The sequence below is a fragment of the Agrilus planipennis genome, unplaced genomic scaffold, assembly GCF_000699045.2.
Source record: "Agrilus planipennis isolate EAB-ADULT unplaced genomic scaffold, Apla_2.0 scaffold21, whole genome shotgun sequence".
Lineage (NCBI taxonomy): Eukaryota > Metazoa > Arthropoda > Insecta > Coleoptera > Buprestidae > Agrilus > Agrilus planipennis.
Window position 1 is genome coordinate 562,877 of NW_020439030.1, and position 24,238 is coordinate 587,114.

General features: G+C 34.8%; 1 protein-coding gene across 1 annotated transcript in view; it reads right to left on the bottom strand.

The window, feature by feature from the left end:
* Nucleotides 1-24,238, bottom strand: part of LOC108740431 (calexcitin-2) — a 133,503-nt gene that overhangs the window by 14,557 nt on the left and 94,708 nt on the right. The window contains exon 2 of the mRNA XM_018474746.2: nt 9,078-9,153. Coding sequence (XP_018330248.1) covers nt 9,078-9,135 — 58 coding nt within the window. The 5' untranslated portion in view covers nt 9,136-9,153. The remainder of the gene's footprint in view (nt 1-9,077; nt 9,154-24,238) is intronic.

Sequence of the window (24,238 nt, forward strand, 5' to 3'; positions counted from 1 at the left end):
TCCGATCAGTTTGTGACCAAAAGCAATTAAAGAGGTTTAGCATTTCTTTTTAAAATTTCATTTTGTAATCCAGTTTTATCATAAATAATATNTTTTGTCGCTAAAGTAGCATCTTTTATATAGAGGTTAGAAACGAACGTGCTTTTTTCTCGTGGCGATCAATGTAAAATTTCTCATTAAATTAAAAAAAAAAAAACTCTGACTGAGTTGAAAGACGCTTATGGTGAGAATTTTCTATTTTTCGCACGTGTTTTCGAATGGTATAAAAGGTTTTCTAAAGGCCGAGAAAGCACCAAAGACAACCAACATTCAGATCAACCAACATCAATCAAATTGTGCGCAGAGATCGTCGTATGAACATTCGGATGATTGCTAAGACTGTAAACGTCAATAAAGAAGTGGTCAGAAAACTTTTACATGACAAATTAAACATGAAGAAAGTTTGTGCGAAATTGGTTCCAAAACATTTAACTCCCGACCAAAAGCTCATCCGTCAACAGATCTACTCAGATTTTCTTGAAAGGTTAGATGAAGAGCCTGAATTCATGAAAATATCATCACTTGCGATGAAACCTAGATATTCCAATAAGATATTGAAACTAAACGGTAATCCATCCACTGGAAATCTCCTGCATTGTCAAGGATGAAAAAAGCAAGGATGACGAATTCAATATTGAAAGTAATGCTAATCGTTTTTGTTTTTTTTTTTTTTCAACATCAACTGAATGGGTTCCAGAGAGTCAAACTGTGAAAGAAACTTACTATTTGAAAGTTTTTGCAACACTGCGAGAGAGAGTTCATGAGAAACGCCCGGAGTTGTAGCAAAACCAAAACCAATACCTGGGACTGTCTTGATCTTGGTCTTGATTTACCCATTACTAATACGAAGATCAATTTTCAATGAGTTTTCAGCCTGAAAACCTCATGATGATGATGATGCAAGCATTGTAAAGACTGTCCATAATATGCATAATGTATTTTCAATCAACAAGTCCTAACATCATATCCAAAAGGATTTAGGAATGTACTATATTGAACGAACATGCACATCGTATTGTTCAATGTATTTATATTATAATTAAACTTAAACTTTTCTTATCATTAAAGTATTTAATTTTTTTAAGGACTAAATTTGTTCTAATTAAAACCCATACCTCCTAGCTTCACTGCGAGAGAGAGTTCGTATGAAATGGCCGGAGTTGTAGGAAAACAAGTCATGGATCTTGCACCCTGTGCCTTTTTTTGTTTCCAAAGATCAAGTCTGCCTTAAATTGAGTGGTTCGAGCCAATGGAAGAGGTCAAGCGAAAATCGGTGGAGCTTCTAAATTCTCTTACAAAAGAAGACTTCCAGAATTACTTTGACCAGTGGAAAAAACGAATGGAACGATGTGTGGCGAAGGAAGGGGAGTACATTGAAGGGGACATTCGATTGTAGAATAATTTTTAAAATAAAACTCTTTTTCAGTGTTGATTGTAGGTTTTCACGACCGGTGTCGAATACAGGTGAGATGTTATTAAGACTGATGAGTCGTGGTATGTTGGGTTGTATTCCCGACGTTTCATATACAACTGTGGTGAACATTATCAAGGGCGATATAGAAGTCTTCGATGTTGCGAAACGGCGACAACACAAAGCACAAGCAGTCACGTTATTTTATAGCCGGACCTCGTATGTACGTGATTTGTATTTGAAAAGTACCTCATTACGGAGTTAGCCACAGAGATATCTTATCTAATAAACCGTTAACTACAATGACTTTAAAGTATTGTAAGATTATGGAGTATATGTAGAGAAGACGTGATTGAATAATAATAAGTAGGTAGTACACAACTGACTTATAAACACTTATACCGCTGTCGTTGGGTAATCAGAAGTGGTTATAGATATTTTTAGACTAATTCTAATAGTTTCCGTTTTACATACGAACTCAAACAATATTAAGGTCTAAAATATGACAAGAAACGATAAAATGATATATAAACATCAACCACTCTCAGTGGCGTAGCTAGTTAACCAAGGGCCCTAGGGCAAATCAAAAAAATGGGACTCCACTGCTATCTAAACTGGTTAGGTTTTATCAAGTAAAAATATTAAACATATAAATATTTTAATAAATGCTAAGCCACTCAAACAACTGCGTTGTTTAATTCTTTCTGATAAATGCTTCCAATCCCCAATTCCCGTACACCAAACATTATTCCTTTCTGAAGCAAATAACCAGCAGGGTTGACAATACGCAGCGTCTAGTATTTTGGAATAACACAACCAAAAACGATTAACTGGTCCATATTTAGAACTTGAAACATAGTACGATTTTGAAAAACACCTATTGTTTTGGTTGATGTCTGTTGAAAAAGGTCCTGAAGGCTGTAAAGGCCCCATATCAAGAATTTGACGCTTTTCGTTATCACTTAATATTTTGTTCGTGAAGTTTCCCAAGTCATAAGATTTATCGTACACATTTTCGAAAAATGTAAAGGTCTGTGGTTCCTTCAAATCCTCCGCTCTTATGTGTGTCATGCAAACATCATTCACGTTCACATGATCGGCAGCGGATGATGATCTCCAACTGCAATAATTGTCGTATCTTCTTCAGTAGGCTTCTCAACCAACACTGCAGTTACCACATTATTTGAGTCACTGTCAATAGAAATATTTTGTCTAGAAGTACTTGCAGAAGGCGGACTAAAAAACTTGTCAATTTTGGGCAATTTTTGATTACTATCTTCTCTTTCTTGGCGTTGTTTGCGTTTAAATGCACCACTGGGTTTCTTCTTTTTGTCCACAATTTTAGTTTTCTAATTTATTTGTGCAATATTTATATAAGATTGTGCTCGAATAGGTACTAACTGTTCACTGACGACGTTAAAAGTAAAAGGAAGGAGAAACCTAATGATACGCTACAAGATGTCGTTGGGGAATCCCCGGCAAACATTTTATCACCGCTAGTGTTACCACATTTAACGGTGGAGACCAAGAACGATCTCCTAGCGCGCGGGCCTGAATTAATGCACCTACTGCAAGTGACCTGCATTTTTTTCACGATATTTCGCGTTATAAAATGAGTAACCGAAATCTATAGATTTGACATGATTTATTGACGTAACAGACATCAATATGAGTGGTACTAAAATCAAATAAAATTGAACCACTATATTGACCAGTATTAAACAGTTTATTGACATTAGCTTACTTACTCCTGATACAGCATTAATTTTTTAACCGTTCTCGAAAAAAAATCTTGACTCGAATTTACAATAAAACGCACATCGATGAATAATAAAACGCACATATCACTTCTATGCTCGCGAACCGTTAATTTAGAAATTCGAAAAAGGTTGTTAAAGGTGTATGTTTGGAGCACGGCGTTGTACGGGTGCGAAACATGGACAGTGGGAGCGGCGGAAAAGAAAAGGTTAGAAGCGTTCGAAATGTGGTGTTATAGGCGGATGATGAGGATATCGTGGGTAGAAAAACTTAGAAATGAAGAGGTATTGGAAAGAATAGGAGAACAGAGGACTCTATGGAAGACAATAAAAAATAGGCGAGATAGGTTGGTAGGACACCTTCTCAGGCATGAAGGTCTAGTCAGAGACATATTAGAGGCAGAAACAGGAGTTAGGAGGGGTAGAGGTAGACCTAGATTAGATTACTGTTCGCAAATAGTTAAGGATGTGGGCTGTTCTAGTTTTAGGGAAATGCGAAGTTTAGCTCAGGATAGGAAAGAGTGGAGGTACGTGTCCAACGAGTCTTAGGACTGACGACCTTATGATGATGGTGATCGTTATCCGTCAAATTGACAACACTGCCAACCTACAGAAAGAATTTAGGGGAATTCCCTATCGAGATTTTCTGGTAAGGATTCTAGGCCCCCCTGAGTTTGAGGGCCGTGGGGCACTGCCCTGCCTAGCCCCTAGGTAGCTACGCCACTGACCACTCTACGAATTGCTAGATGCGTTCATGTTAAAAGCGCTATTAGGTATTGATATTTAATAGCCATAAACATAAACATGAAGAGATGCCATAAAATGTGAAATAGCAATTTTGATAATTTTCAGTGCAGCTGGTGAATCCATAATAATGGTGACCGTAATGTGAGCCACGATGTAATGAAATTAATAATTAATTAGTTCACTATACCCAAGAGCTACCCTCATTTGAATTTAATTAATAATAATTTTTCAAATAATAACTCGTAATGGTAGATACAGCTTTTCGAGAATGATCGACTACCAAAATTTTTTCAATTTGCATTGCATTTCATTGAATTTTTTTTAATTGTTTTGTACTCTTATCAAAATTGTGGTTTCGAGAGATATTTTGTTCAGGTCTATTACAATAAACATGACTTCACGTAAGACACTACGAATTTATGTTTAATTACTGCTTATAAATGATATTGTCGGTACATTATCTTACGTAAAAATCCTACTATTCGCTGATGATGTGAAACTATTTTACAAAATTAGTTCCCCGTTAGATCAGCTCAAACTCCAAAGTTTCCTCATGGTTTATTGAGAACAAACTCTCTCTAAATCTTGTCAAATGCAAACTTCTACCCCTTACCGTAGTTAAAGATCTAAATTACTACATAATTACAAGCCACATGGTACAGTCTTCGAAGAGGTAACTTTTATGAAAGACCTAGGAGTTAGCTTTCAAAGCAACTGTACCTTTAAAATCCATTTGGATATGGTTGCATCTAAAGCACACAGGACATTTGGCTTCACATAAAGATTTACAGGAATATTTTCTAACCCATTCCCCCTCGTTTATCTCTACTTAATACAGTTGAGATCAATCTTATTTTGTTGTCCTCAAATCTGTACTCTTACTTTAATTTAGATTTCTCAGATATCTTTCTTTTAACCATAGAATACTGGAAACATGACTACTCGGAAATTATGTTTCATTATAAAATTTGTTCAATTAAATCATTACACAATCGTCACGATTTGATTTTCCTTAGAAAAGTACTTATAAGTCAAACAAACTCCTGTGAAGTCTTCGATATATTTAATAAACGTCAAATCATTTACAATCTGCGTCAACTGAGAGAGTTGCACGAACATGAATCAAACAGAGAAAACATACTTCATTCATCTTGGACTTAAACGGAGTTTTAATGATCAACAACCGAACATCAGGAATATTAATGATTTATCTTTATTCTGCGGTGGGCGCGACGGAAAAAAGGTTAGAAGCGTTCGAAATATGGTGTTACAGGTGAATGTTGAGGATACCGTGGATAGAGAAGGTTAGAAATGAAGAGGTATTAGAAAGAATAGGAGAACAGAGGTCTATATGGAAGGCAATAAGAAATAGGCGAGATAGGTTAGTAAGATACCTTCTCAGACATGAAGGTCTAGTCAGAGATATATTAGAGGCGGAAACGGGAGTTAAGAGAAGTAGAAGTAGACCTGCATTAGATTACTATTCGCAAATAGTTAAGGATTAGGGATCTAGTTTTAGGGACAGTCTTAGGACTGACGACCTTGACGACGATGACATGTAATATAACCTTTAACAGTTGATTTCTGCTTCATATCAAATTCAAATTAAAATCACACTAGTAGTAATGTAATATTTTTAATCTGCAACTGGGTATCTTGCCCGTTGATAACGAAAATAAATAAATCAATTAATTACAGCTTTTCTATCTCTTCATCCGTCTTCAATTAATACATTTGCAAGAAAAATAGGCATAAGTAGCACATTTCATCAAGATCGTTTTCGGAATTTTTATCTATTTGTGCGTTTGTTTGTAAATTCATCACGTAGAAACTGACGATCTAGTTTGAACAGAATTTTTAGGACAGCATGAAACATCTACTCAGAATATATACGAGGGTGGATTGATAAGTTTCCGGCCTGACCAAGAAAAACAAGGTTTTTAAAAATTTTTTTTTTTTATTTCTCAACATAACCTCCAAGGCTGATACATTTCTCATAGCGGTGTTCCAGTCTATTAATGCCATCTCTATAGACTGATGATTCGTCAAGCTCCTCAAAATAACCATTTACAGCTTCGATTACTTCTTCATTGTCCGCAAATCTCTTACCGCCAAGCCATTTTTTGAGATTAGGGAACAGAAAATAGTCACTCGGGGCTAGGTCTGGAGAGTAAGGAGGGTGCGGCATCAATTCAAACTTTAGATCGTTGATTTTAGCCGTCGCAACGATTGACGTGTGCGCTGGTGCGTTATCGTGATGAAACAAGATTTTTTTCTTCGCCAGATGAGGTCGTTTAATTTTCACCTCGTGGCTCAAACGTTGCAATAAGTCTGCGTAGTATTGACCAGTGATAGTATTACCCTTTGCAAGGTAATCAATGTATATAATACCTCTTGCATCCCAAAAAACAGTAGCCATAACCTTGTTCGCCGAAAAAATTGTTTTTGCCTTCTTTGGAGTTGGTTCCCCTGGTCCAATCCACTGTTTAGACTGTTCTTTGGTTTCAGGAGTGTAGTGGTGGACCCACGTTTCGTCAACGGTTACGAATCGACGCAAAAATTCGCTTGGATTACGCTTATACAATGACAAATTTGCGGTAGAAATGTTTTTTCGAATCAATTTTTGGTCGACTGTTAGCAAACGCGGCACCCATCTTGCACAGAGCTTTTCCATATGCAAATGTTGGTGCAAAATATGTTGCACACGTTCATATGACATCTTACAGGTCTCAGCTATCTCACGCACTTTCAATCTGCGGTCTCCCAGCACTATTTGATGAATTTTTTCGATCATATCTGGAGTTGTGACCTCAACGGGGCGTCCTGAGCGAGGCCCATCAGAGGTGCTCACACGACCCTTTTTAAACTCGGAAACCCACTGCTTAACGGTTGAATATGACGGGGAGGATGTCCCCAGTGTTGAGTCCATCTCTTTTTTAATTTCCTTCGGCGTTAACCCCTTCAAATAAAAGTATTTGATGACAGCACGATTTTCCTGCTTTTCCATTTTTACGAAAACCACAGAGGCGTCTTGTTCAGCGTGCTGTCAAACCTACACTAGCAAGGAGATCGGGCTGAAACTATAGCTACAAGCTATCCAAGGATGGTACTATAGAATGTCACCTCAAGGTAGGCCTAGTGGCGTCATCTCTTGGTTAGGCCGGAAACTTATCAATCCACCCTCGTATTTTACATTGCAAATAAAGGTACAAAAAGTTATACCTTGATTCAAAACGAATTCTATGCATATACATATGTATTAGAATTTCTGTTATGAGTACCGTCTCTTTTCTCTTTAAAATTCACTAACGATAACGAAGTGACACAAAATAACAAAGGAATTCAATTCCCATTATAACTACATATTTGCATACCATAATGCAGGAACTAGATCGCGAGAACAGGACGCACATGCTGAATACAATCGTATAACTTGGCTGGAGCTTTTCCGTTATAAGATAACGTATATATCTGTAATACGGATTACTCGTTCAAGATAGTTTTATTAATTTATATACGGTTTTCTAGGTCGTACAGTACAACAGTATAAGACCCCTTATGTGCCTGGATGTCTTGATTAATAGTATCGTAAAACCGTTTTAGACTTACACAAAATTCGACCATTAACGTTATTATTACATGACCAAACGCAATCGTTCGTAAATGTGTTATATCTACGTCGACATAATATTTGTTGATATACAATTACGCATTTTGAACTTTTGGACAATTTTTGTAAGACTACAGGCACCATTTTGTCATTTACTATTATTTGCTGCTAACAGTAATATTTCAAATGTTTGACAATGCCTTATAACCGTTATAATTTTATCTACTTGATGAACCCCGCATTAGCAAAGGGGTAGATACGTCAAAAATTTTAAGGAGAAAAAGTCAGGAAGAAGAATGAAGAAATTTGAATTCCAGTGAGAAGGAAAAATAATCGAAAATATTACAGAGTTCTACCACGTTCTACTATTTAGGATTCGTCATCATCATCATCATAAGGTCGTTAGTCTTAAGACTGGTTCTGTTTCTAATATGTTTCTCAGTAGCCCTTCATGACTAAGAAGGTGTCTTGCCAACCTATCTCGCCTATATTGATTTGCATAGAGTCCTCTGTTCTCCTATTTTTTGTAATACCCTCTCATTTCTAACGTTTCCTATCCATGGTGGTTTTAACATTTCCCTATAATACCACTTCATATCAACATCATCATAAGGTCGTCAATCCTAAGACTGGTTGGACACGTACCTCCACTGTTTTCTATCCTGAGCTAATCTTCGCATTTCCTTAAAACTAGAACAGCCACATCCTTAACTATTTGCAAACAGTAATCTAGCCTAGGTCTGCCTCTACCCCTCCTAACTCCTGTTTCTGCCTCTAATATGTATCTGACTAGACCTTCATGCCTATCTCATCTATTTTTTATTGACTTCCATAGAGTCTTCTGTTCTCCTATTCTTTTTAATACCTCTACATTTCTAACCTTTTCTACCCACGTTATCCTCATCAGCCGCCTATAACACCACATTTCGAACGCTTCTAACCTTTTCTTTAAGCCGCGCTCCAAACATACACTTTTAACAACCTTTTTAAATTTCTAAATTAACCGATCGCGAACATAGAACTGACTTCTTTTTATTAAAGGCGACTCGACCCTGCACTATCCTCTACTTTATATCCCTACTACTCCTTCCGTCCTCACCTATCTGACTTCCTAGATTCCACTTCATGAACGTTTTTAAATTATTCTTGTAATTAACATACTCCCAACAAAAACTTTTAATATTCTTGTTAAATCTTTAGCTTAAAATCTCTAATATTTTTCTATCCTGAGCTATATAACTCTCGTAATATCGAAAATCGGCAAGTTTTTCTAATATAAGGTTCAAGTCCACTTTTTTTTTTCTTTTTTCGACTTTAAAAATTTGCTGCATTTCATTTGACTAATTTTTATCTGAAGTCCCAGATATTTTAAACAATTTCTACAATGATACATCACGTTTATTAAATAAAAATGCTAAAGTGAACAACATTTTCCAATATTTGTAAACTCATCTACGTATAACGTCACTGAGAGTACGTACTAAATATTGTTTCGAATGTAAAAAAGACTTACCAAAGAAGACGTTGAACACGTACAACAATTTCTTCTTGCGGAATTCGGAGATGGGCATTTTTGGTCTTGAGTTTTACTGCAAACAAAATAACAAATGTTAGAAAATATTTTTGAATATAAGGAATGGAACTTAAAATGTCTAGTCCATTTGCAAAGCATTTGGAGTTCAACATAAACTGAATGTACGCATGGTATGTAAATAGAAACGTGAAAGGATGATAAAACGGCAATAAAAAAGAAAAGTTATCTTCATTCTTTATACAGAGGCATATTTTAAATAAATTATAATATACATACAGGGTGTTTTACATAAGGCGGTTTCGTCTATAACTCATTATACTTTTAATACAAAAATGTTTCTATAAAAGTGGTCCGGAATCATATGGTGTATATACGGAAAATACTTTCACTCATACAGGGTGCTTCATTTCTTCTGGACGCTACCTAACTTCGTTATTTTAAGTGAATCATCCTGTATATTACATTTCTGGTTTCTTTCTTTAATTTTAGGTCGACTTTGTTAACAGTTTTCTGCACCTATCTCTAGAAGTTTTCGGGATATTCAACTGAATGAAACCAAATCCGAACTAATTTCAAATATATTTCTCTGACAATTTTCCAGAAAAAAATGATTTTATATTTATTTAAAAGGTTAGATTAGTAGAAAGGGCTTTTAATTTCGCATTGACTGGTATCATTTAATAAGAGATTGAATAAGTTATTCGTCATGTAAGATCGTCAAAAGTAGGTAACTGTCCAAACCCAAACTGTTTAGATGCTGTTTGGTCTCATTCAAACAGCTAAAGTGGGTTTTTTTTTTTCAAAAACAGTTGAATATCTCAAAAACTACTAACAATAGGTGTAGGGAACTGTTAATAAAGTCGATCTAAAATTAAACAAAGAAACCAAACATGTAAAAATATACAGGGTGTTCTATTTGAAATAACGAAGTCAGGTAGCGTCCAGAAGAATAAAACTATTTTCTTTATATGCATCATTTATTAAAAGTATTGTGGCGAGCACGAGTGTGTTTGTGTGCGATCGGGCACACGTGTACGTGAACGGCTTATCGATTCGCCGACTAGCCGCGGGCGCCTTTCTTCATATGCGCCGTATTTGTAAATGTGTGTGTCGTACCTGCGTTCTGGGAAAGCAGATAAACAGTTCAAAGAAAAAATAAACTATCCGGGTGTTTCCAGAAGGTTCCCGAAAGTAAACAAAAGAGTATTTAAAGGAAGAGACGATCGTCGAAAGAAGAAGAAATAAATTGACCGTTGTATAAGTGAATCGAGAAATAAATTGACAGTGATAGCAATGAAATAAATAGCACAGTTATATATCAACAGTAGTGTAAATAAATAGAATAATTCATAACTTAAGTTTAGTAATAATTTAATAGTGTTTTTAAGTTCTTTAATAATTAGTGTAAATAAATAGTTTTTGTCGTTATCAGTCTTAGAAGTTAATTTTGTTAAACCCACGAACATTACAGTATAATAAGGGAGTTATGAACAAAACCGCGCTAGGAGGAACACCCTGTATATTGTAAGTGCCTATGCAATCATACAAAAAGAAAAATATTTATAATTCGAAATGACGAAAAATTGGTAACTCACTAAAATGAGCACTTGCGATAAGTCAAACTTTGGAGTTTTGTTGTTCAACATTAAAATGGAACGTTTGTTATATATTGTCATTTTCTGAAAGTTCTCAGAATATTTATCAATGTGCAAATATTTTCACTGTAAAGTTGAGGTTTTCAAAAAAGAAATACAGTCGAACATTAACCGTAATACCGAAAATCAAACATCCAATTATATTGAAACGGTTGAATATTCCACAATTTGTTCCAGATCCGAACTAATTTTAAATATCTACCTGTGTTACATTGCCCTCCTTTTGGAGCAATTTGTTCTATATGTTGAAGGGCAATTTAAAGAAGAATTCTTCTCAGTTTCCGTCGCTTCGTTGGAAAAGAAAGAAAAAAGTTGATGATAAATTATAATTCGTGGAAACCTTCATAAAGATTTTCCGGTGGCTATTCAGAGGAATAAATGGCTTTCATTAGTAGGATTGTACCCGGAGCAAGACTCAGTAGCAAAATGGGTGGGAACGGTTGTATATTATTCATTAATTCTTTCTTTCTCTTAGATTGTGCTAAACAAACATTTCAGATGTTCTTTAGCATTTCATTTTCTTTTTTAATCTCATTTTTATAAATTTAAAAAGCAATGGGCTGATCGGCTGAGTTAATACGTACGTACAAGGTGAACAATTGTTTGAAAGAAGTTTTCTTGTTATATTATGCAAATATTTACAAAGTAAAATTATTTCGAAAGCACCTAGATGAAATTGAAAGATTAATGGAACAACATTAAAAGAAACATGAAGAGGCGAAATTAACCAGTAGCAACACAAAATTGATTTCTTTCTGTTAAAAATGACTCGACTCTGGGATATTGTTTGTTTTATGTCTCTAATGCTTTTCAAATCCAGTCAAAAAAATAAATATCTGAAGCTTCCAATTTTGTACAGTAAAGTCGTACCGAAATGCATTTCTTTGCATTCGATTTGTGAGACCGTCTACAAACCTTGGGAACATAGAGATCAATTCATCTTCAAAAATGCATCGGTGCATAAAAAACTTTTGGGTGCTTCATTCGTACCAACCAGTAATACTGGTGGGTGGGCAGTCCCTCCAGACTACACCGGAAGGTAGGGCGGAAGACCCTCTTCAGCAGCGTTGCCAGCCTGTACGATAATTATGGGGACATACGATAATTTTGCTTCAAATACGATGTACGATATCGTAATTCAAATTTCTATTAAACGTACGATAATTCGTGCTTATGGGATAAAAATATATTTTCAAATAGTAATAGGTATGTAGTAGGAATATGATATTTGTTTCTGCCAACCTGTTGCCTTGTTTTTCTACCTTCTTAAAATCTTTTGTTAATAGAACAGCAGTCTCTGGGTATTTTCACTCCATAAAAATACAAATTCTCTCTAATTTACAACAGAGCAGGGGCAAATTCGGCCCTTTTGATTCTCGAAAGCTTCTCAGGTAGATCTTAAGAGTTTCTCCTTGCTAAACTGGCGACGGTTAACGGACTTTTACTTACAAGTCAGTGTATTGAAATTTGAGATCACTGATGAAATGTTATCTCGTTTTAATTCGAATAATCTTTATAAAAATAATAATAATAATAATGGTTATGGTATAGTGATGACGATATAATAATAAAACAGAATTAATACGTTGATTATTATTATTATATTAGATTTTATTATAAAAAAAGTATTTTTATGTATGCTGAATAGTTGAATATGCATAGATTATGGATTCTAAAAAAAGAACTTTCTTCCAAAATGTTTAAAATCCACTCCGAAATTCATTTTTCTATTTGAAGTTATTAGCCTGTCAGGAAAGTTTTTATACTATCATCTATTGATGGTATAATAGAACTGAGAAAACCACTGGGGTACACTACTCTCTTTACAAATTCATACTCCCACCACTAGATGCGCATGCGCAATAACGTACGATATTTTTGATGTTAATACGATAATTTTTCCTAAAGAGTGCGATAATTCTATCTACTGAACCTGGCAACGCTGCCCTTCAGCTTCCGTTCAGGAATCGTGGGAATGGGTAGGTGGTGGTTCGGGTGAGAAAGATGAGACGGACGAAATGAAGACAGAAGAGAATGAAAGATTATCTGTGGAATATTACTGCCTCAGCATTTGCCTAAGTGATCCAAGGAAACCACAGAAAAACTTGGACCAAGGCAGACGAACCCGGAATCGAACCGGCGTCCTCCCGAATGCTAAGCAATGGTCTAAACCTCTAAGCGATACCGCTCGGCGTCGGTGCATAAGAAAAATGCAGTCTTATAAGTGCATTGCAAAAACTCAGTGAACAGTGATAGAAATAAGTCCATTTTGTTACTAGGGTGTTTTGAGGGTCACTGAACACTAATATGCAGTAGACGACAGCCTCCGAGATGCCTGGGACCCAGGGCCACCGTCATGCACGTCGTCTCCAGATATAATGTTTTAAATTCATTAAAAATCGATTGAAATTGGATACTCGGGGGTTTTGAAGATGAATTTGTTCACAGTCTCAGGAATCGAATGCTGAAAACCGCATCTCGATCCGACTGGCTACACACAAATTCGAAGGTTTGGCCTATATTTGAGCTTTATTTCCTCGGCTAATCAATATCATTAGATAATGGGTAGTCATTTTTTTGTTTAATTTCAATCGCTAACATCCTGCAGAGGATTCTGTACAAAACCATGTTCTTGCTGTTACAGTTCCAATATAAGTTCCACAAAATTAACCTTTTAATCTCAATGCATAAATTTCTGTCTTTAATATTGGTCCCTGGCTCCAGTATTGGTTACGTCGAGGCACGACACAATGCTCTCAAGGGTGCAAAAACATAATTTCAAATGAATATATCCTTGTATCCACTGTACATAGGGTATACGGCTTAACCCTTAATGGCATTTAGTAAATTTCGTATATAGCATCCAAAAGCACTGTTAGAATCGATACTTAACGTAAAATATAGCACAGTGTAGCTTTTAACACTACGATTTTGATTAAAACTATTGTATGAGTTGATCAAACTAAACTATCGAGTGTTTAAGCTGAAACGGGGTAAGTTAACAGGATTTAATGGATCAATTTAATATCCACTAGTATATTGCCCGGCAATTTCCGAGATACCTACACATGAAGATATTTTATTGAGAAATATAGGACTCTTGTAATTTAAACTTTATGGAAACTATTGCCCTTAAATACCAAAATTAATCTGCACTTTCAGTTACATATAAACCTAAATACCTGCAAAATTCATCCAAATAATTGCATCTTTAATGCCTGTTTATAGCCGAGTCAAATTCAGAAGGCGAAGTCTTCAATAAATCGTTTATATCATTTAATTGGAACGTTTAAAATTAGCATAGTCCGAAATAAAACTGTCGCATTTGCTTTCTTCTTTTAACTTACTAACTATAAACTAGAGCAGTTGCTGACAGAACGTCTATTTTTACCTACACATCAAGATATTTTATTAGGACTCTTGTAATTTAAACTATATGGAAACTGTTGCCTTTAAATACCAAAATTAATCTGCATTTTCAATTACATATAAACCTAAATACCTGCAAAATTCATCCAAATAATTGCATCTTTAATGCCTGTTTAAAGCCAAGTCAAATTCAGAAGGCGAAGTCTTCAATAAATCGTTTATATCATATAGTTGAGACGTTCAAAATTGACACAATCCGCAATAAAACTGTCGCATTTACTTCCTTATTTCAACAACTACACCATAACAATTTCTGACAGAACGCTTACGTTTACTCACGACAGACGTCGAAGGCAATATCGTAATGAACATAGAAAAGAGATGTCAGATAGGAATTGCAGCGGACAGTAATAAAGAAAAAGAAATAACATTACACCAATTAATGTGTAAGAGAAAGACATACAGACAAACAGAATTTGAGCATGCTGTCAGCATCGGACTTTGAAGAAAGTTAAACATTCTCAGAGATTTAGGAAAGCAGAGACGCTTGTTTAAAGATATAATTCTAACCAGTTATAATGCCGATCCTTATCTTTGGCGTACCTAAGCAACCTCCAATCACTGCAGCGCTTACTATTATTCGCTTATCTCTTTTCACTTTGTGTGTACTACTCATGAAGCATTCCCTAACTTAACAAGGACGTGTTTAAAATGCAGCAAATGACTACAGTCCCAAGTCCTAACAATAAAGAAGATACGTCCATTCTCACGGATAATTTATTGGCTTTGCCTATTTTGATCATACCAACTATAGAAAGATGCACACTATGTTAAACAAAGCCAGCCAAAAATATCCTGTTTTCTTTTTTAATATTACATTTCATGTAGCAAGTTGCCCTTTTCAATTAAATAATATTTACTACAGTTGTTTCGTCAAATTAAAAAAAATAATAATTATAATATGTTAGCTGTTTCTGAAACATTATGCACTGAATTGAACATTTAAAAGTAATGTAGTTGTTTTATATATTTATAAAAATGAAAATGTCGTAGTTCAAACCAGTGAAGCAACTGCAGATTGTAAACATATAAATCAGGTCCTCGTGGTATTGATGTATTTCTTTCTTGGCCAATTCGTTTTCAGGAATCAATGTAAAGTACTCTTTTAATCAATCTTTTCCTTTGACAAAAACGGATGGTCAAGCAAATACTTTCTGAGATTAAACGCACAAATGTTTCTTCACATTTATTTTGCTTTCCTTCGTTCAAAGTCAAATCGCCACAACTGCAATCGATCGAAAACAACAACTATTAATGTGGCAGTGGTTGAATCTCATCAATATAAAAACCCAACAACAATACAATCAGAACAGTTTTGTTTAAACGTAAAGTGACTTAATATTACTTATGAATAAAGATGGCAAAAAGGCAAAAAGTAATTAAAAGAACTTATTTTGAGTTATGGCGGGAAGTACAAACATTACACGTTAAATTAATAGAATTAGAAAGAATAGGAGAACAGAAGACATTGTGGAAGTCAATAAGAAATAGGCGAGATAGGTTAGGTTAGGTTAGGTTAGGTTAGGTTAGGTTAGGTTAGGTTAGGAAGTCAATAAGAAATAGGCGAGATAGGTTGGTAGGTCACCTTTTCAGGCATGAAGGCCTAGTGAGAGACATATTAGAGGCTGAAACGGAAGTTAGAAGGGGTAGAGGTACGCCTGGATTAGATTACTGTTCGCAAATAGTTAAGGATGTAGGATGTTCTAGTTTTAGGGAAATGCGAAAATTAGCTCAGAATTGGAAAGAGTGGAAGTGCTTGTCCAACCAGTCATAGGAATGACGACCTTATGATGATTTCGATGCATCAGAATAGACTCAACGAGTTACCATCAATTTCAATAAAAAATAAGGTGGCAACTACAATTAATAATGAAGATTTAATTTCTACTTTTGCAGAAATTAAAGCTAGAAAATCTGTTTGTTTTTTTTCATCGAAGTTTGTATTGTTTAATTTTGAATTGTACGACACATGTTTTGTTTATAGATGTTAGGTACGTTTGCATTAATAAAAATTAAAAAAAAATTAAATATGTGTATATACATGACAGGCAATATTTTTAATGGCGGCTATTTAACAGTATACCAGGGGTGGCCTTAACTCTAAAGCAGCCCTAGATTATTCTTGTAGATCTCTATTTTCAAACAGTGGTAAAGATAATTTTTCTATCTTGTATATTTGGTCTATATTTGGTCTTGGTTTTAATCTAGTCGTTCGTTTGGTCTTAGTCTTGGACTTACTAGTATAAAGACAGTCTCAGTCTTGCATTTTAGCAAGACCAAAAAAGCTCAATTTTGCTCATCAGAAGCTGTTGCCCAAAAAGATGTCTTTTCTTCGTAGTCGAAAACGATTACCCTTTTCTTTTGGATTTAGCTAATAGATAATGATGACATGGGAGAAAAAAGTTTGATTTGATCGTTAATTAGTTGAGAAAAGAATTGCACAAGTAGTAAATACAATTTTCGAACTTGTCAAGTGAACTTAATCCGTTTCACGAAACTTCTACGACCATCACTCTAAGTGAATTCTTCAAAAAGAGGTTTTTGAATTTCCCGCATTTGGTGGTAATGAATTACACCACTATTCGAAGAGAGAATGTAAATGAGCAGCTCGACCGGCTCTCGAAACAAATTCTAAAATGCATTTGAATATAAATATTCATTAATTCGTTGCGATAAATTAGCAAGAAAAGCATCGCATACAAAGGATGATCGATTCTGGGACGTAGTCGGAAAAATAAAATTTTCAATTATATGAAATGAAATCGTTTTGTAGGAATTCTTTATTCAAGACGGATTTTATTAAAACAGAAACAATGTAAGTACGATAAAAGTAATAACTTCTAAATACTTCTGAAATATTATACGTGGGCGAGTACATACAAATATATATACTTTGAAACCTTTAAATTTTAAAAGGTTTTAATAAAGACTTAAGACAAAAATTATAATTTTCCTAAGCCAAGAGCACTAGGCTTCTTAAGAAAGTTTCAAAAAGAAGTTTTTTCTTAGAATAAATGAATGCACAAGCACACAGCTTGGATAAGATATTTTAGCCCCTGATTATCTTCTTTGTGTGAAGCCTTAAAATTTAATATGTATAGGTATAATTGTAAAAGAATAACAGACTAAAAAGGTATTAAAGTTTTGTACAATAAAATATAGTGTTATTCTGTTAAAAAACTATTTAGCTTTTTTCTTTAATTTACCTATAAAGTATCAAATATCAGGGCAACATTATTGTGATTTTATATATCGCACTTACGTAAGTACAATTAACACGCTGTGAATTTAAAACTACTAAAAAACAAAAACGAGTATTGCTATTATTGTTATTCTTTCTTAATACACGCTTCTTTTTCGATTAATTTACTCTCATTCACAATAAGTTCCAACATTGCCCTTTTATTTTATTCTTCATTTCTAACGTTGAATTTTAACTCCACTTAAAACCAATCGGTGTATCACAGCCTACGACTCCCGAACTAATTTTAAAGCTAAAAAAGTGAATAATATACGTGAATTTCATTATCTTACGCTCCCTTTGTTCAAAGAGCCGAGCCGGGACTTTCCCCAAAATGAAACATACTAGTAAAAGGTACTTTTGCTTTCAAAGATCCTTCATGAATATTTCAATCCGTACTTTTACAAACGAAAGATTCCAATAAATTTTAGAACGGGTTTTACAAAGTGCTTTCAAAAGCAACTAAAGAAAAGAGAAAACAACGAGGAGTCTTCTTATTTCCTTAAGGATATCGCATAGGAGGTACGGATTCTGGTTTACGATATGGTTCTGCCTGTCCACCCCTTTCATGTAAACATCAAAATCGTTAGGCAACAGTTCACAGAAATTTTACATTATTTGTTATTCATGAGATGATGATAGAGAGCCCCTTTGGGCCAGGAGAACTCTCCCTCTATCGTCCTCGAAAGATGGCTAATAGTATCTCGAGGAAGAAAGGGATCTCATAATCGATTTCGGAGACCGCATAAATAGTGGCATATTATGGTCGTTTTAATCACAACCAAGATTATTTAAATGCAACATGAAGTGTGTTTTTATCAGAGCGAGTCATGAGTGTCAATGGCGGATCCAGCAGGAGTGATGGGGAAAACCCCTTAGCGCACTGACTTATCAACTACTTCAGTACTATGAAGAATAAAATGCTGCGTGAAGAAAAATAGAACTAAGAAAAAGTCAATGCAAAAATTGCCCTTTTTCTTGCTCTCAAATTTGGTTTTAGACTGACGCAAGTTGTGATAAATAATGAGATCTAATTTCCTCATCATAAGGTCGTCAGTCCTGACACTGGTTGCTCACGTACCTCCACTCTTTCCTATTCTTGAACTAATATTTACATTTTCTATAAAACTAGAACATCCCACATACTTAACTATTTCTAAACAATAGCATAATCTACGAAGGTGGATTGATAAGTTTCCGGCCTAACCAAGAGATGACGCCACTAGGCCTACCTTGAGGTGACATTCTATAGTACCATCCTTGGATAGCTTGTAGCTATAGTTTCAGCCCGATCTCCTTGCTAGTGTAGGTTTGACAGCACGCTGAACANAAAAGCAACTAAAGAAAAGAGAAAACAACGAGGAGTCTTCTTATTTCCTTAAGGATATCGCATAGGAGGTACGGATTCTGGTTTACGATATGGTTCTGCCTGTCCACCCCTTTCATGTAAACATCAAAATCGTTAGGCAACAGTTCACAGAAATTTTACATTATTTGTTATTCATGAGATGATGATAGAGAGCCCCTTTGGGCCAGGAGAACTCTCCCTCTATCGTCCTCGAAAGATGGCTAATAGTATCTCGAGGAAGAAAGGGATCTCATAATCGATTTCGGAGACCGCATAAATAGTGGCATATTATGGTCGTTTTAATCACAACCAAGATTATTTAAATGCAACATGAAGTGTGTTTTTATCAGAGCGAGTCATGAGTGTCAATGGCGGATCCAGCAGGAGTGATGGGGAAAACCCCTTAGCGCACTGACTTATCAACTACTTCAGTACTATGAAGAATAAAATGCTGCGTGAAGAAAAATAGAACTAAGAAAAAGTCAATGCAAAAATTGCCCTTTTTCTTGCTCTCAAATTTGGTTTTAGACTGACGCAAGTTGTGATAAATAATGAGATCTAATTTCCTCATCATAAGGTTGTCAGTCCTGACACTGGTTGCTCACGTACCTCCACTCTTTCCTATTCTTGAACTAATATTTACATTTTCTATAAAACTAGAACATCCCACATACTTAACTATTTCTAAACAATAGCATAATCTATGAAAAGGTATCATAAAGAGTAGTAGAACAGAGGACTCTATGGAAGTCACTAAGAAATAGGCGAGATAGGTTAGTAAGACACCTTCTCAGGCATGAAAGTCTAATCAGAGACATATAAGAGGCAGAAATGGAAGTTAGGAGGAGTAGAGGTAGACCTAGATTAAATTACTGTTCGCAGAAAGTTAAGGATATGGGTTGTTCTAGTTTTAGGGAAATGCGAAGATTAGTTCAGGATAAGAAACAGTGGAGGTACGTGTCCAACCAGTCTTAGGACTGACGACCTTATGATGAGGCTAATCTAGGTCTACCTCTACTCTTAATTCCTGCTTCTGCTTCTAATATGTCTGTAACTAGCCTTCCATGTCTGAGGAGACTTTCTCTCCTCTATTTCTTATTACTTCTAATGCCTCGTTATTTATAACCTTCTCCACAGTATTTTCATCATTCGCCTGTAACAGCATATTTCAAATAACGCTTCTAACCTTTCCTTTTCCGTCGCGCCCACCATCCATGTTTCGCACCCGTACAGTGCCGCATTCCAGACTAACGCCTTTAATAATCTTTTTCGAATTTGTAAATTAACCTAGTTTATAAGAAATAAAAATCTTTCAACACCTTTTTGGCTTTAATTGATACATTGATGTATGTATAATAGAGGAAGAATGGAGAGTACAGTATTTTCCTTTACATTTCTAAAAATATGAGAATTAACTGGTGCCCCTGCGCCGCTACTGTTATCCACGAACATTTAGGTACTTATATTGTTTCAAATTTTAAGTTGGTTAAACTGCATGCAAGGGAAGTGATAAAATTTAATGATCGTCATAAACCCAATCGGGACTTCCATAAACCCAGAAATTCTTATCATAAGGATACGTGGGGTTGTAGAGTCGTAATTCATTAAGACACTTTTCGATCCTAATTCGTGATAAGCAATTAGTGAACGTGTTTGATACGAGACTAAGAGTCGGGAGAATTTTAGAAAGAAAAGTATGAGTGTGTACCTATATAGATTTTCCGAAATTGCCGTTCGCAGGGGTTATATAGCTATTATGTAATTTGAATAATTTACAATGAGGAAATTACCATATAGATACAATCAAAGGCCTCGTTCTCATCAATATATATCAATACCAGAAACGCGAAAAACGAAAACTTGTTATTATAAAGAGGTAAAACGATACATTCGTAATAATCCCAAAAACATCCGCTATTGAATTGAAACGATCAATAAAAAGAAAACCAAAAGTGGAAATAAGCCTGAGAGAAAAAATAAAAAGCACATCAGTACTGATGGGTAATTTAATATTGTCACGCAGTGGATTTTTAAGGAAACTCAAAAACTATTTTAGACTTTAAAACGTATTTCAAAATTAATTAAATATATCATAGTTATAACTTTGCAATTTTTCAAGGTTCATAAAACAGATATCGAGTTCATTTACTTGCAAAATAAGCGCATTGGCATTTTACAGCAACGGAACAGTAAGCGAAAAGAATTTTTTCAAAGAATTATTTATGTATAAGCAGAAATTAACGCAAATTCGATCATTCTGATAACTTCACAGAGTCATCGAAAAAAACAAAGCCTAGTTAGTATCGGAAATTTCATCAATTTTTTCACTAAATCAGCTAAACCAAAGCAACTTCTAAAACCAGTGAATGACCCATGTTAAACTATGTAAAAATAATAACTGATTCATCAATAAGTTTAGCGCGTGATCGGGGATCGATAGTCTAATCGCGGACAGTCGACTCGGGAACGCGTTAGCGAAAAGATTCTATCCTTAACAAATAACCAGTAAGAAACCCTAAGTCTTGGTAACACTACCTCCTGGTCAAGATTATTGTGAAGCTTCTATCAACGCAGATGACTTTGTTAACTTTTAAGGTGTATTGATCTGCATTGAGAGGAATATCCTTTTTATAAAATGTTTTTGTTCAATTTTTATTTGTAATGTTATCTCTCTAAATTACTTAACAACTGTCTCTAAACCCATTTGAATTTCATATCTATTTTATTTTACTATTTAATAAAATTGTTATTGTTTTCTAATCTTGCCTTTCTTATCATTTCAAAGCATTACGCCTAGTCACGACAAAATCATGAAAACACTTTATAATCAAATGTACAACAACAGAATTATCCAATAAAAATTGATACCTAATCGAGATTGTATTGAGATGGGTCGTTTATCCTAATTTGTATTATTTATTGATTAGGTACTATAGGTCCTAAATTATTTCTTATGTCAATATAGTTCTTGTGTTTATTTGTTCTCGTGAACAAGGATAAGTCAGTATGACAGAACTGTTACAATTTTTGTAGCCTGTTGATATATCAGGTTTTAATTAACGATAACTTATTAGTATGATTTTGTCATCTTGCAAATTTTTAAAATCACTATGTAGTGCATCCCTACTTACATTAAAATAAAACATCGCTGAAGCAAGTACATCATAGATTAGAAACATTACGTCAGTCTTATGTTTTCTGAACAAAAGTCATTGACAAATACTTGAGCCTATGGCATAAGTATTTTGCTTCATCTTCATAAGGTCGTCAGTCCTAAGACTGGTTGGACACGCACCTCCACTCTTTCCTATCCTGAGTTAATCCGAACATTTCCCTAAAACTAGAACAACCCACATCTTTAACTATTTGCGAACAGTAATCTCATCTATATCTACCTCTACTCCTCTTAACTCCTGTTTCTGCCTCTACCTCGCCTGTTTCTTATTGACTTCCATAGAGTCCTCTGTTCTCCTATTCTTTCTAATACCTCTTCATTTCTTACTTTGTCTGTCCACGGTAATCTCAAACATATACCTTTAACAACCTTTTTCGAATATCTAAATTAACCGTTCGCGAGCATAGAAGTGACTTCTTTTTATTGAAAGCGACTCCACCATGCGCTATCCTCTGCTTTATATTCCTACTTCCTAGATACCTGTAATCGGACACTTCTTTTAATTTTTCGTTTCCTATCATTATATTCGCACTTTCCCTACTTTTTCTTCCCTTGCATACCAGTATTTTTGTTTTACTTTTATTTATTTTCATACAGTACTGATCTGTCAGTACCGCTTCCATTTTATTTAAAGCTATCTCTNAAACCCATTTGAATTTCATATCTATTTTATTTTACTATTTAATAAAATTGTTATTGTTTTCTAATCTTGCCTTTCTTATCATTTCAAAGCATTACGCCTAGTCACGACAAAATCATGAAAACACTTTATAATCAAATGTACAACAACAGAATTATCCAATAAAAATTGATACCTAATCGAGATTGTATTGAGATGGGTCGTTTATCCTAATTTGTATTATTTATTGATTAGGTACTATAGGTCCTAAATTATTTCTTATGTCAATATAGTTCTTGTGTTTATTTGTTCTCGTGAACAAGGATAAGACAGTATGACAGAACTGTTACAATTTTTATAGCCTGTTGATATATCAGGTTTTAATTAACGATAACTTATTAGTATGATTTTGTCATCTTGCAAATTTTTAAAATCACTATGTAGTGCATCCCTACTTACATTAAAATAAAACATCGCTGAAGCAAGTACATCATAGATTAGAAACATTACGTCAGTCTTATGTTTTCTGAACAAAAGTCATTGACAAATACTTGAGCCTATGGCATAAGTATTTTGCTTCATCTTCATAAGGTCGTCAGTCCTAAGACTGGTTGGACACGCACCTCCACTCTTTCCTATCCTGAGTTAATCCGAACATTTCCCTAAAACTAGAACAACCCACATCTTTAACTATTTGCGAACAGTAATCTCATCTATATCTACCTCTACTCCTCTTAACTCCTGTTTCTGCCTCTACCTCGCCTGTTTCTTATTGACTTCCATAGAGTCCTCTGTTCTCCTATTCTTTCTAATACCTCTTCATTTCTTACTTTGTCTGTCCACGGTAATCTCAAACATATACCTTTAACAACCTTTTTCGAATATCTAAATTAACCTTTCGCGAGCATAGAAGTGACTTCTTTTTATTGAAAGCGACTCCACCATGCGCTATCCTCTGCTTTATATTCCTACTTCCTAGATACCTGTAATCGGACACTTCTTTTAATTTTTCGTTTCCTATCATTATATTCGCACTTTCCCTACTTTTTCTTCCCTTGCATACCAGTATTTTTGTTTTACTTTTATTTATTTTCACACATAATACGTCAATACCGCTTCCATTTTATTTAAAGCTATATCTAACTCCTCCTTGCTAGATGCTAATACTGCTATATCATTTGCAAATCTAAGCATTCTAATTTTTTGCCCCTACATCTTCGATGTATGGAGTAGTAGTAACGTGTGCAATCCTGTCCGACTCCCTTCCTAATATTTACTTCTCTACGTTGCAACCCTATCTCTATAACTGCCTGTTGCTCTTTATACAAACTAAGTATCACTCTCCTATATTTGTAACGCTTCCCTAAATTTTTATGTATATGTAAAATCTTGTCCCATTTAAGATTGTCAAAGGCTTTCTATAAATCTACAAATCCTATGTACGCGCTCTTTCATTTTTCTATCGTTTTCTCTATTGTTACCCGTAAAGCTAGAATGGCCTTCCGCGTTCCTCTTTTTCTTCCAAACCTAAATTGCTTACTTGATATTATTTGATGTACACGGAGAAAATGAAAAAGAAATATTTACCTAAATGTTAAAGTGATATTTACAATTTATCCCACTAGCCCGTTGCTTCGTAAGCGAAAATAATAAAAATTACAATTTGGACCCGA